Source organism: Nannospalax galili, unplaced genomic scaffold, assembly GCF_000622305.1.
Source record: "Nannospalax galili isolate Female #2095 unplaced genomic scaffold, S.galili_v1.0 scaffold114, whole genome shotgun sequence".
NCBI classification, from domain to species: Eukaryota; Metazoa; Chordata; class Mammalia; order Rodentia; family Spalacidae; genus Nannospalax; species Nannospalax galili.
In genome coordinates this window covers 827173-853108 of record NW_008336930.1, presented here as the reverse complement: position 1 = coordinate 853108, position 25936 = coordinate 827173, and the positions used below count along the sequence as shown (strand labels likewise).

At 36.7% G+C, this 25936-nt stretch overlaps 1 protein-coding gene across 8 annotated transcripts in view; it reads right to left on the bottom strand.

The window, feature by feature from the left end:
- Positions 1 to 25936, bottom strand: part of Cntn3 (contactin 3) — a 471390-nt gene that overhangs the window by 339907 nt on the left and 105547 nt on the right. For all 8 annotated transcript variants that reach the window (XM_029562809.1, XM_029562808.1, XM_029562814.1 and 5 more), the window contains exon 2: positions 15152 to 15286. In XM_029562809.1, coding sequence (XP_029418669.1) covers positions 15152 to 15206 — 55 coding nt within the window. In that variant the 5' untranslated portion in view covers positions 15207 to 15286. The remainder of the gene's footprint in view (positions 1 to 15151; positions 15287 to 25936) is intronic.

The following is a 25936-nucleotide window of genomic DNA, read 5'->3' as shown; positions in this document are numbered from 1 at the left end:
TATGCACTTCGAAAAGAATCCCAAATCATTGTATCAGTCTGTGTTTCCCATTTTCTGTTAATTGCCTCATCATCTTGCCATGCAGTTTCAAGCCTAAAAAGCTCTGTTCAACAGCCGTTTCCCTCTCTTGATATAACCATCCAATGGTTTGTTCAGTTTTCTATTGTAATTTCTCTTATCTCCGAATTATCTTTATACATCACCTACCATAGTTTGGTCTGTGTTTTTATCTCCTGGAGGGAGGAGGGAGCCTGGAAGGACTCAGGGAACTAACAAAACTTACAAGGATAGGAAGCTTGGAAAGTTGCAAGAATCACAAGTCCCCTTCCTGAGATTATATAGGGAGAAAACATGCTGGTGTAGGCTTCTCAGGGATGCAGCTGCTTTTGATCCATCATTCTCCTGGGAATAGCCCTTAACATGTGTTCCTGTAAGTAACCCCTCACTCACACTACGGTAAATAACCCCAATAAACTCACTGGTTCACCAATTTGGATTTGGATGGAATCATTTCTTTCCACTGTTGTTGGTTCCCTATCTTTGTTCAGTTCTCAACAGGTAGTCATGCAACAGGCATATAATTAATCCTTTAGGTGATGTATTACAATACCTGCCAAGAAGTTTTTCTGTTTTTTAGGGTTTTTTGCTTGTTTGTTTGTTTGTTTCCCCTCTAACCTACAAGCAATCCATTGGAACAATATTTCTTAAAAAAGCTAAGTTTATAACTCATGTTCCACACCAATCTTTAGGCCTAATCTTGTATATTTTATCTAGCCTACCATCCACAATTCTTTTCACTATGTACAATACTGTCAGGTTTTCTGATTTAAGCAAAAGGAAGGTGATGCCAATGAAATTAGTTTACTTACAAATTTATGTAACATCAAGTATTTAGTTTTTTAATTCAGTTTTCAAGCTGTGTAAAAAGTATAATAATATATATTCAACTGTCTATCTCTCCATATCTATATATCTATATCTATATATATATCTATATCTTTGAAATCCAAAGTGCATTTTATATCTAGTGCAAATCCAATTTGTTTCGACCATCCTCCCATTTCTCTGTGGCCACATGTAGCTAGTAGCAATCATAGTAGAAAATTAAGAAACAAAAAATCAAAATATACTATGGGGATTTGACACCTAGCTCCATTTAATGAGCATGGGAATTTTAGACTACATAATAACCCTCTGTACCCCAGTTTCCTCTCACAAGGAATAGTAATGATAGTGTCAATCTCATAGGGTTGTTGTGTGATTCAAAGTAACATGTTCATGGATGGACCTAGAGGACATTCTCTTAACTGAAACCAGGTACAGAAAGACAAATAACATGTGATCTCACTTATGTATGGAATTCCAGTCCAACACCTGGGAATACAGAACAGAAGTCTGTTTTCCAGGGACATGGGAATACAGGGATTGGGGGATAATTTTAAAGGAAACAAAATTTTAGTTATGCAGGAGGAAGGCTTCCAGAGCTGTGTTACATAGCATGTTAACTACAGAAGCATACTGAAACACTGCCATGACTTTGCTCTACACATGAAATAAACTCATATGAGGTGACAGATTCATGAACAAGCTTTTTCAACTATTTAATAATATATGTGAATATTTTTCACTCATATTGTGTGTGAATAAATATCATATTAAGGATGAGAACCTAGCTTTGTCTTGTATATGTGAGGCCCTGGGTTCAATTCCTAGCAACACACACACACACACACACACACACACACACACACACACAATTATTGTATATCATAAGCATATGATATATGTTCAAAACTAAAACTCAGTAATGAGCTAATACAAGTAGATTACTTGAGCCAGGGTTGCCATGCAACAAAATTTTATTATATATTAGTGTTATTTATGTAAAAGTTATTCAATCAGTCTATAGTTATTCCTTATAAGAGCAGAAAGCAATGGTACACTGTACTTTTATTCTAAATTTATCCCTTCTGCCTATTGTTTTAAATGATTCCCAGGTTTAATATGGTGATCATGGTCTTATTTTGTGGACTAAGTTTGCCTTAAAAATTTATTGTGTTTTTCATTTGGCAGTGCTAGGATTTGGACAAAGGATCTCCAGTATGCATGCTAGGCAAGTACTCAGCAACTAAGCTACATTTCCTAGCCCCAGAGATAGGGGTTTGAATTTAAACTTGAACCCTTTAACTATGTGAAATGCATAAACTTCCTTAACATGTGAAAGTCCTCGGTCCCTCCTTTGTAAAATAGTGTTAATAACAATGAAAGTGTCAGAGAATAATCTAAGGAATTAATGCTGTAACTGAGATGAATTACTTAGGTTAGGGCTTAGGACAAAGTAAGTACTCAGAGGATGATCAGAGTGATTATTTTAGGGCCCAACTCGAACACTGTGCTCTCTATTACTACTTTCATCATCATTTGTAGAAGTCAGTACTCAAACTCCTCCTTCTTTACTTCTTCATAATTTCCTTACACTGTACCTTTTCCACTGGTTACATGAGACTTCGTTTCTTCCTACACTGACTGCATCCTGAATCATCTTGGACTTCTCCACATCACTTATCAAAACGCCCTTCACAAAGCAAGTGCTTAGGAGTCCGCTCTCTGAATGGCTCTCCAAAGACAATCTGGGTTGTAACATGTGGGAAACAGAAAGGAACAGGAGGCAGGAAGATGGGGAGCAAGGCTGGGGCAGCACTACAGGATGAGAGAGAAAAAGGATCTGAGCTACCTACAGAAAGAATACATAGGGTCAAAACAGAGGACAGCACGTGGATGGACATGGCATAAATTCTGCTTTCCCTGTTTAAAGCAGGACACAATGTGTTGCCTAAAATCAGCAATGGCTTATATTAACAGATACATGTGTGCATTTGTGTGTGAGTGTACATGCCTATGCATTTATCTATACTTGAATTTACCATCATTCTTGAGTTAATACTTAAGCACTATACCCTTACTTGGTGGGAGCCTAATCCATTTAGCTCTTCTAACACAGTTCAGTCCATGGACAGGCATAACGCACACTGAGGTACCTTTAAATACTTCTTGTGATGAGTACTTTAAGACAGCTTATAACTTAGGCAATGGTCAATTAAACTGCTTTAAATGAGCACTTTATTTGCCAGAGTTAGTGGACTAATTACTGGATTCTTTTGAGACAATAGCTAAGTCAAGAGCAAAACAAAATTGTGGGTTTTATTTAACTTTATATATATTTATATGTTTGTTCAATTCTAATTACACGTTCAACACAGCTCTTTTTAAGTTTCCTGAATCTTGTCTTCATCATCAAGCTTAAAAAGCTCTAATATGAGCTGTTATGAATGACGATGTTTATAGGAACAAAAAGCACCAACCACGCTTATATCTTGTACCAGATCTCACATGCATACTCTGATAACCTGCCAAGATTTAAATGGGGTAAATGAAAAGCAATTCAAGAGCTCAGCTGCCCGCAATAGAGGGGATGATCAGAAGTAAGTTTCTCTGTAAAAACATGGAGGATGTCAGGATTTATAAGGAGAGATCAGTGACATATCCGTTTCTTTGGTAGCGATGTTATCAAGTCACATTACCAGTGCACAATTACTACAGAAGAAATGACAGTCATTAATGTTCAAAGCAACAGCTGACTTGAAGAACAACCTTTAATGCCACAAAATCAGATAATTCTAAATCTATTTTGAGATTAACTACAGCCCACTAGAAATTCTCAATCATTTACTAAGTGATTACAAGTGCAGTGTTATTAAAATCAATTGAATAATATCCTTCAATCATTTCAGGAAGACCATGAGACATTTATTTTACTCTCATATCATTATTAAATCACTGTGTGGATAGAAAACTAGCAGAGAAAGCTATCTTCATTACAATGACATGGAACAAAATGAATGCCATGAGGAAGGCACTTATGTGTCAGTAGGCACGGTTAGTATTTGCACACAGCACAATCACAGGCATGAAACAAGCAGAGATTGTTTCCAAGGCAATGCCTACACTCGAGAATTTAGTTTCCACACTTTTTCCATGAATCAAAAGTTCAAATATGGTGACCATGAACTTCAAGCTCGATTATAATGGTGGAGTATTTTTACTAAAATATATTTAGTGAGTGCCATCTATACAGTCTCCTAAGGCATTTTCTAACTGCAGTTATTGATGGATGGTTGGATGGATGGATGGATGGATACATAGATAGATAGATAGATAGATAGATAGATAGATAGATAGATAGATAGATAGATATAGATATAGATGATATAGATATAGATAAACATAGGCCTCCACTGTCTTGCTTATCACTGAAATAGACAAATACAAAGTTCAAATCAAGGGCGCTTTACAGAATAAGGACTCTAGGGGCTGGAGAAATGGTAAAAAGGTTAGGGGAATCTGCTGTTCTTTCTGAGAACATGGGTTCAATCCCCAGCACCCATGTGATGGCTAGCAACCATTCATAATTCCAGTTTCTGATACCTGAGGCTCTATTCTGGCCTCAGCAGGCATTGTATGCATTCATCACATGTGTAGACAAAACATTCATACACGTAAATCAAATAGATGAAATTTCAACAAAAAAAAAAAGGAATAAGAACTATCACTTTTGGGAATTGGGAATATTTATTGCCTGTTATGTTTAATCATGTGTGGTACCTGGATTAGATTGTGAATCACCTATGAGATTAGTAAAGCTCAGTCTGGGCATGTATATGAGTGTATTTTCAGACCCTGAGGTCATGAAAACTTGGACCTAGTGAATGATTTAGTCCACTGATGGATTCATAATATGATAGCATTATTGGAAGGGTGAGCTTCCTTGTTGGAAGGTCACTGGGTCATGTTCTAGTCCTAGCCCACTGATCTATTTCCTTTCTCTACTTCACCATAAGGGACCAAAGATTCTCTGCCAGATTCTCTCAGCTACATCAAGGTCTGCCTTACCATCAACCCATAAATACAGAGCCAAGCAGCTATGAACTGGATCCTCTAAGACCATGAGGTGAAATAAATCTCTCCCTCTTTAAATTGTTCTTTCGGGTATTTTGGTTACAGTGATGAACCTCACTGATACAATCCTCATGCACTTTATGCCAGAGTGTGGTCAGGCCATCAAGATGTCATCATGCAGCGAGTTTCCCCTTGCTCTCTTTCCCCATACCTCCAAATTTAGGCTTTCCCACAGGCTGACTTGCCAAGCAGTTGCAGCCTATCCACCTGCAGCAACTGGGAGTTGAGGATTGTTTGCTCAGATCCTTCAGAAGAGAGGATATGTTCTACAACAACTGAACAGAATTCTCCTTGAACCAAGGAAGCCTTGTGGCCACAAAAAGAAAGTTATTAGATCAATGCATAGGTCAGTCCTTAGGACAAATGTGGCCTTGCCTGGAGTCAATATCAGAATCTGCCTGGCTGCATCATAATTTCAAAACAAGGCAGCAATTGGAGATACTATTATAATTATATACTAAAATAAGTTCAATAATTCCCTCTTGTAAAACGAATTCCTTATTGAATGAATAGCTACTCTCTTTGACACGTGATTCCTAGGTATTACCAAAGTGATAGGAAACTCCAATACGTAGGTGCTTCACTAGAATTTTAAGAGAAAATACTCCATAATGTTTACAGATAAAATATTTTCCATATGATGTTTTATAGAATTTTTGTTAATTCATACAATATATTTTCATCTTATTGTAATTCAGTTCCTTATCTAAACCTCTGTTACTCCCCCCATCTAATTTCATGCTTTCTAGATAGATAGCTAGATGAACGATAGATGATAAACAGATACAGATTCTATTCAGATATTAAGGCCTATTGAGTCTAATTTGTATACCCAGTTGACCTTCAGCGTAGGTGCATCCACTGGAGCAAGGTCAACTTACCAAGAATCTCACCCTTAAATGAGACTGACTCTCCCCTTCCAAAGAGACAACAGCTGCCAACAGTTGATCAGGTAGCGTTGGGGTTTCTTCCCCACTTTCCTATGGTGCTATACTAGACATCAGAAACACCTTTTGTTAACAATGGGACTTTTTCTCTGCAAACGTTGTCTCTAGAAGACTGACACTGAAGACTGTACTATGAGAAGCTTACAATGCCCACATGTATTGAATAAAGACTTACCCATGTTCACTAAACCAGGACACTGAAAACCTGAACTCTTTAACATCAATCAGCATCTGCTAGTAATATACACTTAACAGGCATCTATAACTCTTCAAAAGGTCTCCATTATGTGGGACTGAAGAAATGCTGCAGCAGTTCAGAGCACTTACAGAGCTTTCAGAGGACCTGAGTTTAGTTTCATATCTAGTGGCTCACAACTGACAGCATCTCCAGCTTCAGGGAAGCTGCCACACAGTTCTGGCCTTTATGGTATGTCCACACACATGCATAAACCTCTACACAGATGCACAAACATACACATAAGGAAAAATAAAGCTTTAAAAATCAAAAGTCTCCACTATCTTAGTTTCTCATGTCTATTTGGACAAATAGGGCATGCTAGAAAACATATGCAAACTGGCCAGGTTTCTATTTCATACATGTCTGGATCTATACTGTACTATAGAAAAATAATTCAAGATGCATGTACATTTTAAATTTCTAATAAACACATGGGGTTAAAATATACAGGTGTAGGGAGAGTTAGCTCAGCAGTTAAAGAGCACTGGCTGTTCTTGAGGGACCCGGGTTCAGTTCCCACCACTCACATGGCAGCTAACACCTATCTGAACTCCAGTTCCAGGGGAGCCAATGCATTCTTCTGGCCTCCTGGGCATTACATGCACAGCTGCATTTACATACATACAGACAAAACACTTATATATGAAATAAAGATAAAATTAAAAAATTTTAAAGTGTAATTAATTTTACAGGCATTTTAACCTCAATATAGCTAAATATTGCTATTTTAACATCTCATCAATAGGAAAACTGAGCCATTTCAAATTCTTAAAACTTTCTGAAGTGGCTCTAAAATCCATTGTGTATTTTACCTTTATGGACTTGAACACACTGGAATATTCATATGCCATGTGTTCCAAAAAAACCCATGACTAGTGGATCCTATAAAGGACAGCAAATACCTGGCTACCAAAAACAGCTAAGTAATTAGAATGCAGCTATTTAAGTAGTTAAATAATACTTTGGTTTCTTGATGATTCTTAGCCCATGGTCCAAACCTGTAATTTTATTCCAGAAAAGAAAAGATTCAGGAAGCAAACACTCCTGCTGGATAACTTAATTTTTATTCCAGAGATAAATGGAAGTCTTGTGGTTACCACACTAACTGGGAGAGTTATTTCAAGTCTCTAAAACAGTAGATAAGTAGTGTGGTTTCCAAGGGCCTGGCATTCAGTGAGCATGCTTTCACTCATTAATATCATTGTTATTCATTTCGGTGCCACTGCTCTGCTTCATTTCCGTTCCTTCCCTCTCTGGCTTCCTGTCAGGATTTTCAGAATGTTTACCCTGACTGCTTTCTACTGAAATCTCCATCTCCACTTTTGTGACGGTTACTGTTCGGTATAAACTTGACAAAACAAATGAAAAAAAAAACAAAAACAAAAACAAAAAACAAAAAGCAGAGGGAAAAATACTGCAAATATTAAATATCAGATAACAAAAGGCTTAATTGGAGAAGACAAAAAAAAAAAACAAAAAACAAATCATCTAGCTGGGGTCCCCTCATACTGAGTGTACATCTTTTTGCTAAACAGCACCAAGAGAATTCACTTGCTTTTATTAATATTAAAAATTTATGGTATGTTCCCTCAGTTGTACATTTGTTTTAATGCATAAAAATAATCAATATGTATTAACAGACTATCACACCCAGAGTCCAATATTCTAACTTTTACTAATTCAAAAGGAACACCAACAATCAATATATAAATCATAGCATGTGATCACTATTCTTTAAAGTTAGCAAAATAGACAAATTCTTTCCCATAGACTAGTAATGAAGATTACCAATTCCATTAGCAATACACAAAATATAATATGCTGTACATAAATCATATCAATAATTCCTTAAATACTTTAAAGCTCATTAAACACTGTATCTATAAATTCAAGCTGATTTCAAATTCCTTACAGATATCTTCACACTTTAGTAAAATGGATACTATGTTTTCTATAAATTTGTCCATAAACATGTAAATTATAGGCAGAAACAAGGCATAGGCTTAATACAAATTTCATGTGGAAAAAAGTTACAGGTAGGGGGCTGGAGAGATGGCTCAGTGGTTAAGAGCACTGACTGCTCTTGCAGACAACCTGGGTTCATTTCCTAGCACCCATATGGTGGCTACAAACCATCCATAACTCCAGTCCCAGGGTATCTGACCGCCTCTTCTTATCTCTATGGCATTGCACAACACGGGTGCACTCACATACATGCAGGCAATACACTCATATATGTAAAATGAAGATAATAAAATATTTTTTAAAGTTACAGGTAACATTTTTAAACTTTTAAAAAATGAATTTCATCTTCTATAACTGCATAGCACTAACATTCTCTCAATATGTCTCCTTTTTCACCACTTGTGAGATTTCAAGGTTGCACCTACAGAAGTCAGCACTGTGAAGGGTAATACTAGTGCCATGTATTACCTGTCATTTTGCTCTTTCTACTAACACAGGAAATCCAAAGTTTGTAAAGGAAGAGAAATATTGAAGACAGAAATAATACTTTAGTTTGTATGTCTGTCTGCATTGCTCATTTTCCAAAGCTACTTGAAAAGGAAGAAATTTGTAAATAATTATTCTCTTTCCTCTAAATACTAGATTAGCAGCAAAGCAAATGCTTAGAAATGCAATTAAGCATTTTAGTAAAAATCTATAAAAATTGAAAAAAAACATTTTAAAAATTACAACTTTCAACCTATAATACAAGATTGCTTATGAATTTTTGCATGTTATCATTTAAATATCTGAAAAACATTTGAAATTTGACACAAGAGCCCAGATTTTTATACACACACACATATATATAGATAGATAATATGTATATATCTATATATATATGTGTGTGTGTATTTATATATATGGTATTTTTACAGTACATTCCAATTTTCTTCATTCTTATCAGAAAAAGAAATCAGCAAGTTATGCTTTTTTTAGCTTTCTCAAGTCCCAATAAGGAAAACATATTCATTGGTCTGAGGTGAATAAGTGCTAAATTTCTTGGATGTGAAAAATTATTTCTGTAATATGCATTCAAATGGGTCTGTGAAAGTAAATAGAGCAAAGAGCAAAGGAAGAATGATTAGACACCAACAAATAGAACGACACAGTCAGATGCTACAGTGGCTATGTCCAAACAGACTACATGTGCCTGTTCATTGCATTAGTGTATTTATTATAGTTGAGACCGTTTGTAACAAAAAAAGATTTTCTTTTTAAAATCTGGGGTCTGGAGAGATGCCTCAGCAGTTAAGAGTACTTGCTGCTGTTCCACAGGACCAAGGATCAATTTCAGCACCCACATGGTGGCTAACACCCACCTGAACTTGATGCAATGGCATCTTCTGGTCTGGCAGGCACAAGTCCTGCATATGGTGTATTTACATACCGGCAAGTAAGACATGCATACATATAAAATAAAAATAAATACAATTATTACATTTGTCATATAATATATAGTATTTTGTTGGTTAATTTTTAAAAATATTGTAGCAGGCGAGAAATGTTCTTAAAAGTTTTTTTCTTAATGTTAGTTGGGATATTAGGTTACCATGACTAAACTATTATTTATCCCTGTATAATATTTATTTTTAATGTTATTCAGATTATTCTTTAAGAAACATAGTTCCCTGATTTTTTTTTTGCTTCTTTAATAACTACATGACTAGAAGAAGAATTTCATTACAGCTTTAACATATTCAATACCAATTTCCAGAGCAATGATATATCTCTTTCAAAAGTTGCTGTAATTTTTAGGGTCACAGTTGAATTCATACAATTATACAATATTGAATTCAGTACACACCCTCTAAGACATACAATTGAATGAGTTTTTAACCTTTAAAAAAGATCTCTATTTTATTTCAAAATATGCTGTTTCCTATAGAAAGACTCATTTTTAATGCTACTAATGCTTAGATGTTTGCACATGTGTCTTTAATCTCTATGTATATGATTAATGCCAGTCACAGTCAGTTACACTCAGATCCCTGGCACCTGAGCATGGATAAAAAGTCATCGGGTAAATTTCAATGGTAATGTGTTTCACCTCTACTAATTAACATGTAGCAAATTTTTATGCTTCTTCCTCAAATATAACTTATTTTTAATTTGATTTTTTGTGTGTATTTCATAAAGAACATCTGAAACAATCTTATTCATCTAAATACCCACTTCCCAAATGGCACCGTCCTATAGTCTTCCCCCTGCCCACTGGAGCACATAAACTATGTAATCCCTGTTACTGTTCACTGTGTTGTCCAAGCCCCCAGCCATTCTCCAGTGCTTGTCCATCCGCTGAATCTCATCAGCCTATCTAGCCTGGCTAGAGTAGAACACTAGCCCATTAACCAAAAGAAAGAAAGAGAACCTCCAAATCAATAAAATCAGAGATGAAAGGGGAAACATCACAACAGACACCAAAAAGATCAGGAAAATTATAAGGGAATACTTTAAAAACCTATACACTATGAAATTTGAAAAACTAAAAGAAATGGACAGGTATCTAAAAGCATGGGAACCACCAAAAGTAAACCAAGAAGAGATCAACAGCCTAAACAGACCCATAACACATAAGGAAATTGAAAGGGTAATACAACACCTCCTGACTAAAAAAGCCCCAGGACCAGATGGATTTACAGCAGAATTCTACCAGACATTTAAAGAAGATCTATATCCAATACTGTTTAATATATTCAAAAAGATATAAATGAGGGAGAACTTCCAAATCCCTTCTATGAAGCCAACATCAATCTAATACCAAAGCCAGATAAAGACACAACCAAAAAGAAAACTATAGACCCATATCCTTAATGAACATAGATGCAAAAATTCTCAACAAGATACTTGCAAGCCGCATACAGACACACATCAAAAAGGTCATTCACCATGATCAAGTCTGCTTTATTCAAGAGATGCAGGGATGGTTCAAAATACATAAGTCAATAAACATCATAAATCATATAAATGGGCTCAAAGACAAGAAGCACATGGTCAACTTAATAGATGCAGAGAAGGACTTTGACAAAATTCAACATACATTTATGTTCAAAGTCCTAGAGGGAATTGGGACTGGAAGGATCATATCTCAACATAATTAAAGCCATATACAGTAAACCCACAGCCAACATCATTCCAAATGGAGAAAAACTGGAAGCATTCCCATTAAAATCAGGAAACAGACAAGGCTGTCCACTATCCCCACTCTTTTTTTAACACAGTGCTTGAAACTCTTGCAAGAGCAGTAAGATAAGAGAAGGTAATTAAAGGAGCAAAAATTGGAAAAGACGAGATCAAATTATCACTTTTGAAGATGATATATTATACACATCATTCCAAATGGAGAAAAACTGGAAGCATTCCCATTAAAATCAGGAAACAGACAAGGCTGTCCACTATCCCCACTCTTTTTTTAACACAGTGCTTGAAACTCTTGCAAGAGCAGTAAGATAAGAGAAGGTAATTAAAGGAGCAAAAATTGGAAAAGACGAGATCAAATTATCACTTTTGAAGATGATATATTATACCTAAGAGATGCCAAACATTCTACCAGAAAACTCCTAGAAATTATTAACACATTCAATAAAGTGGCAGGTTAAAAAGTAATTTATAAAAGTCTGTAGGCCATTCTTTATACCAATAACAAGCAATCAGAGAAAGAGTACATGGAAACACTCCCCTTCCCAATGGCTGCCAAAATAAAAAATAGTAACTGCAAAAAACATAGAGTATCTCGAAATAAACCTGACCAAAGACATTGAAGAGCTCTACAATGAAATTTTTAAATCTTTAAAGAAAGAGATTGAGGAAGACTTCAGGAGATGGAATGGCCTCCCATGCTCATGGACTGGAAGAAATAATATTTTGAAAATGACCATCCTACCAAAAGCCATTTATAGACTCAATGCAATGCCAATCAAAATCCCCATGACATTATTCACAGATTTGGAAAAAAATCCTAACATTTGTATGGAATCACAAAAGACCTCAGATAGCCAAAGCAACCCTGAGCACTAAAAGCAATGCTGAGGGATTACTATACCAGAGTTTAAACTGTATTACAGAGCTATAGTCATAAAAACTTGGTACTGGAACAAAAATAGACCCTTAGATAAAAGGAAGAAAATTGAAGACCCAAACATGAGTACATGCAATTTCAGCTACCTGATATTTGACAAAGGGGCCAAGAAAATTCAGCAAATGGTGCTGGCAAAACTGGATCTCCACCTGTAGAATAAAACTAAAACCTCATCTTTCACCCTGCACAAAAGTCAACGCCAAATGGATCAAATACCTCAATGTGAAGCCTGAAACTGAAACTGTTAGAAGAAAACATTGGAAATACCCTACATGATACAGGTGTGGGAAAGCATTTTCTAAAGCAGACACCAATTGCTCAGGAAACAAGGTCAAGAATCAACAAATGGGACTTCATTAAACTAAAAAGCTTCTGTACATCAAAGAAGCAACCAAGGACGTGAAGAGAAAACACACAGAATGGGATAAAATCTTCACCAGCAACACATCTAACAGAGGTTTAACATCCAGACTATATAACGAACTCAAAAAAAAAAAAAAAAAAAAAAAAAACAAAGAATCAAGAAAGGAAGTAATCCAACTAACAGTGAGTTCTCAAAATAAAAATGGCTAAGAAGCATCTTAAAAGGTGTTCAATATCATTAGTAATTAGGGAAACACAAATTAAAACCACATTAAGATTTCATCTTATCCCAGTCAGAAAGGCTAAGATCAAGAGAAAAAATGATACCAAATGTTGGAGATGATGTAGGGAAAGGGGAACCCTCATCCACTGCTGGTGGGATTGCAAACTTGTTCAACCCTATGGAAAGCAGTGTGGAGAACTCTTAACACCTACCATTTGACCCAGTTATACCACTCCTTGGCATATACCCAAAGAACTCATCCTAATGCAGACACACTTGTACATCCATGTTTGTTGCTGCTCTTTTCACAATAGCTAAGAGATGGAAGCAACCTAAGTGTCCCTCAACTGACAAGTGGATAATGAAAATGTGGCTCATTTATACAATGGAGTTTTATTAAGCAGTAAAGAAAGATTAAATCATGAAATTTGCAGGTAAATGAATGGAACTAGAAACTGTTATACTAAGTGAGGTAACACAGACTCGGGGGAAAACAAAACAAAACAAAACAAAAAACGACGTATGTTCTCCCTCATATATGGAGCCTAGCACCAAATCCTGATAAGTGAGTATGTATCCAGACATAACTATAGTAACCAGGATAATGAAAAGGAACCAGGGAGGTAAAGGTAAAGAAAGAATCTGAAAGAAAAGAACAGTAGGAAACAGGCATTAATAAGGCAGATTGGATAAAAATTGGGTTATTTTAAGGGGAGGGGGGAAGGAGGGTTATACAACAAACCATGGGGATAAAGGGAATGAGGGAACTTAATAGAGGTGGGACCATAGGAGAAGGCTATTATTAAGGAAAAAATGGGAGCACTTTAAATGAGGAAACCATGGTGGAAAGATAGACAATGCAAGAGATAAATAATGCCTCTATAGTTTTTTAAAAATCCAGAGGGAACCATATTAATCAAACAACCTACTGATAAATTATACATACAACTAGCTCAAGGAATATAATACATGTCTAGGCAAGGTTTATCTGAGAACATTTGGTCTTTGCCCAAGATTTATCTACATGGCACATGGTAATTAAAGGTACCAGACTGGTGGAACTAACCTTCTTGGATGTCTAACAGCCATACTTTGAGGCCTATACTAATTTGGTCAGAAGGACTTGAAGGACAGTTTTTGCTCCTAGGTTGACTAAGCTCCATGGGACTATGAGCTTCTCTCAAAATGTCCTGTAACTGTGCTGAGTCACCTGTCCTCTTGATCAAGGAGGCCATAGAGACCCCACCAGATGGACTTGAACCAGTGTACAGTCTACAAAGAGGAGGGTCAACACAGATCAAACATTTCCTCCATGATTCCAAGTGAAGCCAGCCACAGTCGAGCAGGTTCTTTACTTATCTTCACATAGACGGAACAAGTAAAAGAAAGGAGTCAGGAGCTCCTCCCAAGCCCATGTGACCCCGAGGAACAGATCCTCAAACGACCCTAAGAACAAAATTAATTGGTTCATCTGAGCTAAATGTATGGTCTTAAACACCCAAAATGAAGGTATAACCAAAGATTAAAGGAATCAATATATTCTTTAAGAATACATGTGTATAGCTAAAAGCTACATAACAAGAAACAACGCCAAAGAGGAGATACCTTCCTACGAGTTGTTGGCCAAGGTGGCCCAAGAGACTCCCAGTCAGTAACCCAGCATAGAACTGAGAAAATGAACAGCAGACCCCAATCTTATCTAAAGGAATATTGGCCACTGATTCCTGCTAGAAGAGGTTCAATGCTATCTTTAATATTTGATAAGAAAGTAGGGGCAAACTTTAAAATATAGTATCCCCCTTACACAGTGGGGCTTTCCATTTTCAGCTTCTTTTGAAAAAAATGTCCATGAAATGAGATTCTCATTTTAGCTGCTGTATTGGAACACAAGCTAAATTCAGAAGTATATCTTTAATATTAAGCATCTTTAAATTTTCTGTTGGAATGAAATGACTTGTAAAAATTAAGTAAAAAGCAACGAGAATCTAATTATCAGAGTAATAAGGTGAATTTTCTTTCTGAGAAAAAAATGCTCTGTTTGCTCTTGTCACTTTACTTCAGAATTTAGAAATGATTTAAACATGGCAGAGAGTCACAATCATGCCCGTAATCCTAGCACTTTGAGGTGGAGGTAGGCAGTTCAGCAACTCAAGGACAGCCCCAGCTACGTGGTGAGTTTTTGGCCAACCTGGGCTACATAAAAATCCTGTGTCAAAAACAAACCAAAGTATTTAAGCATAGGACTCCAGAATAGTTCTTAGAAAACACAAGTTTATTGTTACCTGCTAGGCAGCCAATGAATGAAAGCAGGATCAACTGTTTCCATGACAACATCATCTTTAATTGCCAAAAGCAAGAGTAACTCTTGTCCAGTCTCTGATGAATAGAATGCTTTGTCTTCAAGTAAATCCTTTAATCTGCAAAATAGATGTACAAAGAACTTAGACTTTTAAAAACCTTTATAAAAGAGATTTTCTTCTTTTCTTTAAATTGAGTATCATTCACAGACATCACAGCCTCAGATAAAACAAATTTCTTCTTGTTATAAAAAACAGAGGATCCCTGAAATGTAGACACTTAAAAAACATTTTATGTAACTGGTAGGAAGATGGAAGCAGCTTCATAAAATCTTTTAAAGTCACCAACACTAAAATATTAACTATTAACACATTAAATATTAAAATTTTGCTAGATAATTGCAACAAATAAAATATTAACCTGAACTCAGATTTCTCTCATTTTCTCTAGTGATCACAATTTAGTAAAACTAAGAGTCAGATAAGCAGATATATTGAAGTAAGGGTTTCCTAATGTCTGAATTCTTAATAAGGCATAAAAACTAATACATAGTAATATCAATATCCATCTTAAACCTTTTTTGTCAAAGACAACTCAGAAACTTCCCTGTTACATACATCACATAGAACATAAGACAAATGCTAATTGCACAAATTATTCAGTCTGAGAACCTTGCAAATGAACCCATATTTTGGCTTCCTTGAATCTTCCGAAATGAAATTTCGTTTGTGGAGAAGTAATTATGTGAAAGTCCTGTGTCATTCTGAGTTCTTTAAACTGGTTAAGATGCCTGGTTAGTGATTACATAAGTGAGATACCCACATCTAGTATCAGATAACTCTCTCCAAACAACAGAAATTCAGCTGGTTCCACACAGGAATACTAATGACTTTAAAGTCTGCCACTTGACCAAAGCGGTGTACAATTACATGATTTTGCTGTCCCTGGATGAGCTGTTTCAGTTTTCCCTGAAATAGTAAAACAAAGCCCTTTGTATAGTGACTCTCAGCAATCAGTTGAGACATGCAGCATAACTAATTAGATATTGTGTCCTAAATATTAATAATTTCAAGACAGGAAATACTACAACTCTCTGTGTGTACCTGATCTATTAAGCCAGTTATTCCTATAGTAATATCTACTCACAATCTAGTAAAAGGTCTTCGATGGGAATAGATGGAATTGTAACCAAGATACCAGGAGTTGCAAATACTAATCTTGTGTGTATCTGGGAATCTTGCTCAGGCAGAAATGCAACTGAGAACAATGATTCCCAGAACTCCAGTTTGGAAAACTGGACAATCATGTGATCTTAAACCTCCTTCTGACTACACTCATTAATACAAATTACAGATGTCTCAGATGTCCTGGTTTGGATATTCTTAATAAAACACCACAAAATGAACTCAAGAGCTAGTTGTCTACTTGGAAAGTAAAATTCAAAACAATCCAGAAATGGCAGAACCCACCACCAGCTACTGAGTAACAAATTTAGAGGATCCTGGGAATCCAGCCGATGAAGAAGACGTGCCACAATGGCATCCAAAAGTCATCCTTACCAAAGGAAAAAGGACAGAAGGTATTTACATATCCACCCCATTGTGGTTATAAGGAGCTGCACCAGAGGATTGTTACTCATTGCTTTTAACCTCTTGTCAACACAAGGCCTGAGAAAGAAATGCATATGGTGGACATAGAAGGGAAGTGTGTATGTACTACACTGTATATGAAACTGACTTTAGAATGCTATTTTCAATAGGATCAGTTTTCAGTGCATTAGAGGTACCAGGCACTTTAAGTATACAAAAGAAGGAGTCAAATTTACCACAGCCAATCATCATATTGCTCAAGACCATCCAGTGATTGATATTCCCCTCTTGCACCAAAGATTCACAGCTATCTAGACATCCTTTCTTTCGATCAGTAATCCATCTTATATCTCCAGTTATTTTCAATTACTAATTTAAATGATAACTAGAATAATTTGACTTACATTAAATATATGAATCATAATTTCCTGCTCAGCATTCATGCAAAGAGACTCTGGTCCAAAAATCAAGAGAAGGCAGCCATAAACATATACATGCATAGACTGATAGGTCAAAACAGGAAAATAAGAATATTTTCCCTTTAAATAAAATATAATACCACTGACCGTGCAAGTCCACGGGAAGCCTGATAGACAACAATGAAAACCTACAACAAAGTACAGGAACAATGGGTAAGATTTAACCATTGGAAGGCTCCAGGAGCATGGGGACTGAACTGATTACTTCCTCCCTGAAGAATGTTACCTTATCTAGTTTATATACTAAATCAAACCTAGAAAGTTTAGTAACAGTGAGTAACAGACTTTAAAGGAATTGGTAGTCAGTGGTTTGTGGGGGATAACCAACTGAAAACTCTAGCAAAGAATCCTGCAATAACACTGCATCATCATCATCATCATCAACATCAACATCATCATAACCACCACCACCACCACCAATGTAAAGAATAATACAAGTTATTGAAACTTTGCTCTGAGTCATACAGAACACATGTGGGGGTTTGCATTCTCATACTATATAGAAATATAAATTGTTATGAATGCTTAAAACCAAGATAAGAGAAAATTATTAGAATGAAAATCACAATAGCATATCTGGTAATTGCCCTACTGCTGGTTAAATGTTTGGGCAATCGTTTCTAGGCACAAGAGTATAGAATGCACAGTGGCCCTGTGGTTTTAGGGTTCATAATTTACTGCAGGAACAGAAAGAATAGTACTGAGATATAATTTAAGTGCCTGTGTTGAGAGGGTAGGTAGTGAGTTGACAGACGTATGAAACACAGGCCCAGCTGAAAATCGCAGTCTTAGTATAAAGGCTGTAGTTTATCAGGGAACATTATATTTAAATTTTCAACAAACACTCAAAGTATAAATGTTATGAGCTATTCTTATCTTCAAATGTTAAAAATAGAGTTTGGGGGGCAGGAGAGATTGCTCAACGGTTAAGAGCACTGATTGTTCTTGCAGAAGACCCGGGTTCAAATCCCAGCACCCACATGGCAGCTAGCAACTGTCCATAGCTCCAGTTCCAGGGAATTCAACAGCCTCTTCTGTCCTTCATGGGCATTGCACAACACAGGTGCACTCACCTACATGCAGACAATACATGCATATACATAAGATAAAAATAATAAATATTTTTTAAGAAGAGTTTTCAACATTTCAATTTTACTCTTGTGTACAAATTCACAGTAATCAAAAACTATGCATTATACAAAATCTATTAATAAGAGGAAAGACAGATTAATATCTATATTCTTTAATGTCCCTAGTATAGACACATATGTACTATATGGAGTTTGAAGCTTTATGTCATTCTGGAAGACTATTTTTAATTGAGTTCCTTATGACAGACATCGTTGTTAAAGTTGGGCATTGACTATAAATACTGAAGGCAATTAATATGAATCACATCTTGACTTTGCAGAACTGCCACATATTGTCATGGAAAGGAGGGATATATCATAGCTCTTCCTACCTCTGAAATCACAAAGCTCAAATAAATACAAAAGAAAATACTGAGGCAAGAAAAATACAAATAAATATGTCATCTGCTACAATAAGAATATTCTACTATTCATAAGAATGCTTTAAATTGAAGGGAAAAAGAAAATGAGATACCCTGTAAAATTTTCCATGCTAATAGATATTTACATCAGAGCACTGAAGCTTGATGTACTCACAACACGTTGTCCATGGCAGTCTTTAAATAGTCCCAACATTTAGTACATTTTGACAGATGTAATTCTTATTGTCAGCTTGGCTAAAAAATGCTGGACTTTGGACTCAAACAAAGATGTTCAAAATAGTTGTTCCTGGCTGAGCTTAAAGGAAGCAGAAACCATTGTGGCTTTTGTCATACACGTTACAAAACTGCTGCTAAGAAGAAGATCATGAAATATTGATATGTATTTACCATTTCAGATGTGCACAGACAACTCTGAACGCTGTCTTAGCAAATGCTCTGAGTTCAGCCTCTATATGAGGAAACTTTGGGAGTGGGGATAACATGGCTTCTTTTTTAATCACAGTAACAAATATCTAATATGTTCATTCACAAAGAAAAAAATCAAGAGCAATTTTGTGCAAAAGAATCACTTCCATCAGCAGCTCTCACATTCACAAAACGTCACCTCCAACTTTGATATTTCAAGTTCAAATCCATGAATATTTGCTATCCTCAACTCCCATCTCTTTGTTTCACTGTCTCTCTGTCTCTCTGTCTGTCTGTCTCTCTCTTGCTCTCCCCCCTTACATATATGTACACACATGCATACACACACACACTCACACAACTTTGAATAAGCTTAAGGCATTTGTTATAGTAAAATATGTCACTATTAATCTGTGAAAGACTGATTCCTATGACAACTGTACTGAGGATCTTCTGGAAAGCATATTAGTTAATACTTATGGTACTCATGCACAGTGTCATCAGAATCAATTATCAATGACTTCACTTTCTTCAAAGAGACAAAAAAAAAAAAAAAACAGTGAAAGCTGAAGGAACGTCTCAGTGGTTAAGAGCACTGGGTGCTCATGCAGAGAACCTGGGTTCAGTTTCCAGCATCCACATTGCAGCTAACAACCATTTGTAACTCCAGTTCCAGGGGAACCAACACCCCTTCTGGACTCCACAGGCATTATACAACATGGTACAGTTACATACTCACAGGCAAAATACACATACACATAAAATAAAATCAATGAAAATAAAAGTCATGCCTGAATGAAAAGCAGGCCTGCTTTACTCACTTAGCTTTGATTTATAACCACCACCATCATTATTCATTGTTTCATGTGCAATCTGCACATACCCCAGAAATGGACTTTACCCATTCTGCATACTGTCTGCCTCCTTCCTGCTAAGACCAGTCTTGTTGGTAAGCACATATAAACTCTAGGCTCTGTGTCCAAGGTTCCTTACCACTGCATTCAATCCCTGCAGTTTGGAAATGTTCAGCGAGGAGAAGGAAATCATAATGTGCCCCATTTGATGTGATCTTTGATACCAGTAGTTCTATGTTTATAGCATCATAGACTGGAACTAAGACAAATGCCACCTGAAAATCATCTCCTGCCCTGGTAGATACTTCAGCAGTTCAGCCTCCATGGTCTGACCTGTTTGTTGTCAGTCTCAACACTGTGGATGATAGTTATTTTTAAAACTATAGCTTCTTTCATATACTAGACTGTATCTGCAAAAAGTGTGATCTATCACCTTCATAGTTCAGAATTGGTTCGTCAACACCAGCCAAATCTATAGGCTTTCTTGCCTCCATACAAATGCATCTTGGCTAACTTTTGTTTACAGAATTTATCATACTGACTTTATTTTAGGTGGGCATCAATGTGTGCATTTATGTATACATGTTTCTCCATATTCAGAGATTCATTTCTCTTTTTCACCTATAAATTAATAGAAACTATGAAAGAAGATCTAAAACAAAAATTACTGTAAACTTTATAAAATTGGAATAAGACTAAATTATGTAAATTATTATTAAAAGAAATTCCTGTTTAAAAAAACAAACAAGGAACTGATGAGATAGCGCAATGGTTGGGAACACCTGGCGCTCTTGCAGAGGACCGAGGTTCCATTCCCATCCACCACATTGTAGCTAACAACCATCAGGAATGACAATTCCAAGGGATTTCACGATCCCTTGGTTCCTGTGGGCATTTCACAGACTGGTGCACTTACCTATATGCAGGCAAAGCACTCATACTCATAAAATAGAGGTGAATATTTTTTTAATTTAATGTAAAGAAAAATAACAAACATTACTGAGGAGGCTACTATTGAAAGATGCCACAATGAAGTTAAATTACAAATTGTTTTAACATGCAGTGAGTCATGTCATTGCTAACATCCTCTTAGTTTTTACCTCTGGTCTTCTAGCAATCAGCATACACAAAAAGTAGCAAAGATAACCAGTGTTCTCTCTGTGTGTAACACTGTAATAGATGGGTCCATTCAAAATATGTTTATTGCCAGAATATTGAACTGCCATGAGTTTATTTCAGAGCCTTTTTCATTTTGTCTTCAATTTAAAGAGATCTTCTTTGGCAAGACATTATCAATGATGCAATGTCAGAGGGAAAACTACAAATCTATTTTTCAATTGGTTCCACTAGTTTCTTTCAAGTGAAGGTGCAGGGAGAAGACAGCTATCAACTCATGCCAATCTAAGACCTGCTTCAAAATAAAAGCCACAATGACAAGACCTCCTATGTGAAATGCAAGGAGGTTTTATTTCAATGTTGCTATTTTGCTTCAGTCCTCAAACTTAGCTGGCCATTTCCAGGGCGTGCTGCTCCAACAAGGTGGATGATTTCCACTTGACATATGACCAAGACCATAGGAGCATGCTTCAGGACATGACTTCTGGTTAGTGTAAATCTATCTTTCAATGAAGTCTCAAGAGTCCCAAAGTGAATCTTCATCCCCTGAAAGAATAGCACTAATATGTCGCCAAGATGGCCAAATCATGCCCCACTCCCAATTTGGAACTGAAAAATGTCCTCTTTTCCTTGAAAGAAGTTTGGCACAAATAAGGGGCTTAGAGTTGGGGGTCTAACTACATTTAATGAAGGAACAGAAATGAAATGATGAATTCCGTGATACATTCTTTCCCTTGAAAATTTCCCAATCAGGAGTACAACAGACCGATTTCCTTAATTATAAATGTTGCTTGGCTTTTTGCTTCAGTTACCCATTGAGGAAGTATTCCCAACATCCTCCCATGATGAGGAGGAAGACCATACCTTTCCTATGTCAGCACTTACTTAGAATGCAAAAAGAGCTTAGTAGCATATGATAGAAGTATTTTTCTGCAAAGGCAATTTTCACAGTCCTGGGAAGGAAACTGAAAGGCAATGTAATAATCACCAATTTCCATGGAGTGCCGTGTGCCAGGCACGGTTCTAACAGTTTTTCATGAACTAATGCACTCCATCTTCCCAGCAATCCATGGTGATTATTCAATTGTCACCTTCATTTTTTCAGAGAAGGAAACAAGGACAGAGATGGGCTAATAAACTTGCTCAAGAGAGACAAAGAGAGAAGAAAATATGTGCTTTCAACATTTGTTCAAACAAGAGGCATCAAGTGGAGGACTCTTGAAACAAGATCATTAGAAAACTAGACCATAACCCAATATTTCACATATTTGCTTAGTATATGAATTTATATTGCTGGCCATTGAAACAAGACAAAGGAGCGACAGTGCATTAAGTTTCAGTTCCTCTGTTCCAAGCAGATAGCAGGACTGTTTGCAATGACTTTGCTGCTTGATTTTAAGCACATGAATTATAACCTACTCTCTCCACACTAGGCATGAATTTAAAACCATGCATCAACTGTATTTCAGATTCAGTCAAAAATATTTAAAGACCTACCTCATTGCAAAAACTGCATGAGCTAAGTATATCATTACCATTTTGTAGAGAAACAAAAATACATATCCATATACATTTAAATATGTACAAATTACTCCGGGAAGGACACCTAAAACCTAGTGAAAGCAATACTGGTGGTAACAATCAACCAGTGACAAAAAAAAAAAAAAAAAAAAATGACATTCCATACCTCCTGCAAGCCCAAACTTCCATGATGCCCAGTCACTAAAATAGGAAGGACTGATTAAAACCTGCTGCTCCTGTTTCTTCTCTTCCTTTGAAAAATACTAGATTGCTAGAATCAGCTACTCCAGTTTGCTAAGTGAGGCAAGAAGCCACAAGGCTAATTGTTCTTCAGTATAAATTTTTCTATAAAAATAAATATTCTTACACTGTAAATACATTGATTGTTCCAACCATGATGAAATTTTGAAATAAAACGCCAATGCAAATATAACATATAGGGACTGGGAAGATGACTCAGAGTTGAGAGCACTGGCTGCTCTTGCAGATGACCGAGGTTCAGTTCACAGCACCCACAGGGTAGCTAACAACCATCCATACCTCCAGTTCCAGGGATCCAATGGCCTCTTCTGATATCCTTGAGCACTGTATGCCATGGGTAACTTACATATATGTACAAAATACACCATACACATAAAATAAATGTAGTAAATAAAATATTTTAAAAACAAATGTAACATATATTCTTGGTTAATTTTTTATTACACTAGTTCAGCTTGATACACTGAGATTTGGTTTACAATTTCTCAAACTAGCTATGTTCATAGTCTCCTAAAATTTGCTTTAAAAATGAGAAAACAGTAATTCATAGATTAAACTTTGTTTTGGTCTTCTTTATAAATGTATGTCATACATTTGTTTATAGAATTTAAATACTTTTAATTATATGTCATTTTTTAATAGTTTCCCATAGCTATTCAGAAGTTTTTAGGAAACTCTGGACTTTACTGCTTGAGAATATCTCCCAGTCTTCTGCCATAAAAATTTTGTAACATCACAAATTTGTTTTAAAAAAAGTATTAAATTAGTGTTCACAGTGGTAGAAAATGTGGCAAGAAACATTTTTAAAAAGACAATAGACACTTCCTGTTTAATACATAGATCAAAATATGCTAACAAAATTGAGAGTGGAGAGGAGTTCTCAGCCAGGACATGCACAGTGGCGCTCCATGTGAACACTGAGTCAGGCCTCTGTATTCCTTCCTTGCCAACCCTGGAAGATGAAAAGGGATCTTGGTAAGAAAGCCTGTATGCGTTCAGTAGCTACACTGTGTCAGACACACACACACAGATAAGAGAACTTAGTGCATCTTTGCCCTGAAAGCACTAACACATTGAAGAGGCACACTAACCCACAGACACAACTGTACTATTTCTGTGAAAGATTCTGAATGTAATATAGGTTTGTAACAGACAACAAAATCACACAGACACCAAACCAAAACTTAAAGGAAGATGAAAATCTTCCCAGGAGGGAATGGAGAGATGGTTCAGAAGAGCAGTGGCTGCCCTTGCAGAGGACCCAGGTTCAGTTCCCAGCACCCACATGGCAGCTATAGCTGTAACTCCTGTTTCAGGAACTCTGACTACCTCTTCTGGCCTCCACAGGTACAGCATGCATATGATGCCCTTACATGCATTCTGGCAAAACTCTCATACACAAAAAAATAAATTTAAAAAATAAAAGAAATCCTCAAGGAGACACTAAAAACCCATCTGTGTGGTTCTTGAGGCTCACTTCCATCAGAGATGCAAGGGCTATTGGGAGAAGGTCTTAGAAAGGGCATCTTTGAAGAGAACTAGTCTGGGTGGCAAAACAGTAAGGGCAAGATGGTCTCAAACCACACAATAAGAGTGAGGTGAGGCAGAACAGAGGATTGTAATTTGTGGAGAAATGGAAGACATGACACTTCCAGATATATACAGGTGAGAGCCTGTGGTTGTGGATGTCACACGTCCTGAGTAAAAAAGACATGAGGAGGCCTGACACAGGAAATCAGTGGGGCTCTGCACTTCTGAGAGCTGAGAAAGGAGGAAGCCAGGCAGGCATGTACATCCCGACATCTTTAAAGCAATTGAAGGATCATCCCTAGGACTCAGGGATTCTAAAGGACCCCTAAAAGGCCCAGTGTTAGAAAATGACATCCCACAACTCCAGCAAGCCCACACTTCCATGATGCCCAGTCACTAAAAGAGTGACTGATCAAAACCTGCTGCTCCCTTTCCTTCTTGTCCCTTGAAAAACACTGTGGTAACTGAAATCAGCTAATTTGGTGTACTAAGTAAGACAAGAAGCCAAAATACTCTAAATGTGCAGCTACTGTCTGCAACTCAGCCCTAAGAGGAAGGCTAGTTCTAATTTATACCAAGTCCTAAGTTTTGACATTACATGAGGTGAGCTATTTTGATGTTATTGATAGTATTACCATTGCCTAAGCATTACAGAAAGTAGAGGGTGAGGCTACAAGGGTTTTATCCAGGGGCAAGAGAAGAATGTTCTGACAGCAATAGGGGGAGGGGCAGAACAAAAGGGTGACCCAGGTACTATCCAATGAGTTGTGATGCTCCAATGTACAGTTATAGCTAAGAACTACAAGCAAGAAGGCACTCAAGAGAGGAGACACCATATGAGAAGGGTATTCTTAAGGGAGAAATGGAAAAAATGGGGAAACCATGGTGGAAGGGTTAGACAATGAGATAAATAATGCCTAGCTAGTTTTAGAAAACCAGAGGGAACCATATTAGTCCAACAACCTACTGACAAATTATACATACAACTAGCTCAAGGAACATAATGTATGTCTAGTCAAGGTTTATCTGAGAACATCTGTTTTTTTCACCCAAACTTTATCTACATACCACATGGTAATTAAAAGTATCAGTGGAACTAACCTTCTTGGATGTTTAACCGCCATACTTTGAGGCCTATACTAATCTGGTCAGAGGGACTTAAAGGACAGTTTTTGCTCCTTGCCTTCCATGGTCAACCAAGCTCCAGGGCACTATGAGCATCTCTCAAAATATTCTGTAACTGTGCTGAAACACTTGTCCTCTTGATCAAGGAGGCCATGGAGACCCCACCAGATGGACCTGAACCAGTGTCGAGTCTACAAAGAGAAGGGTCTTCCTCCATGATTCCAAGTGAAGCCAGTCATGTTTGAGCATGACCTTTGACTTCACATAGATGGAACTGGTTAAAGAAAGGAGCCAGGGACTCCTCCCAAGCCCATGTGACCCCTGAGGAACAGATCCTCAAACGACCTTAAGAGTAAAAATAAATTGGTCAATCTGG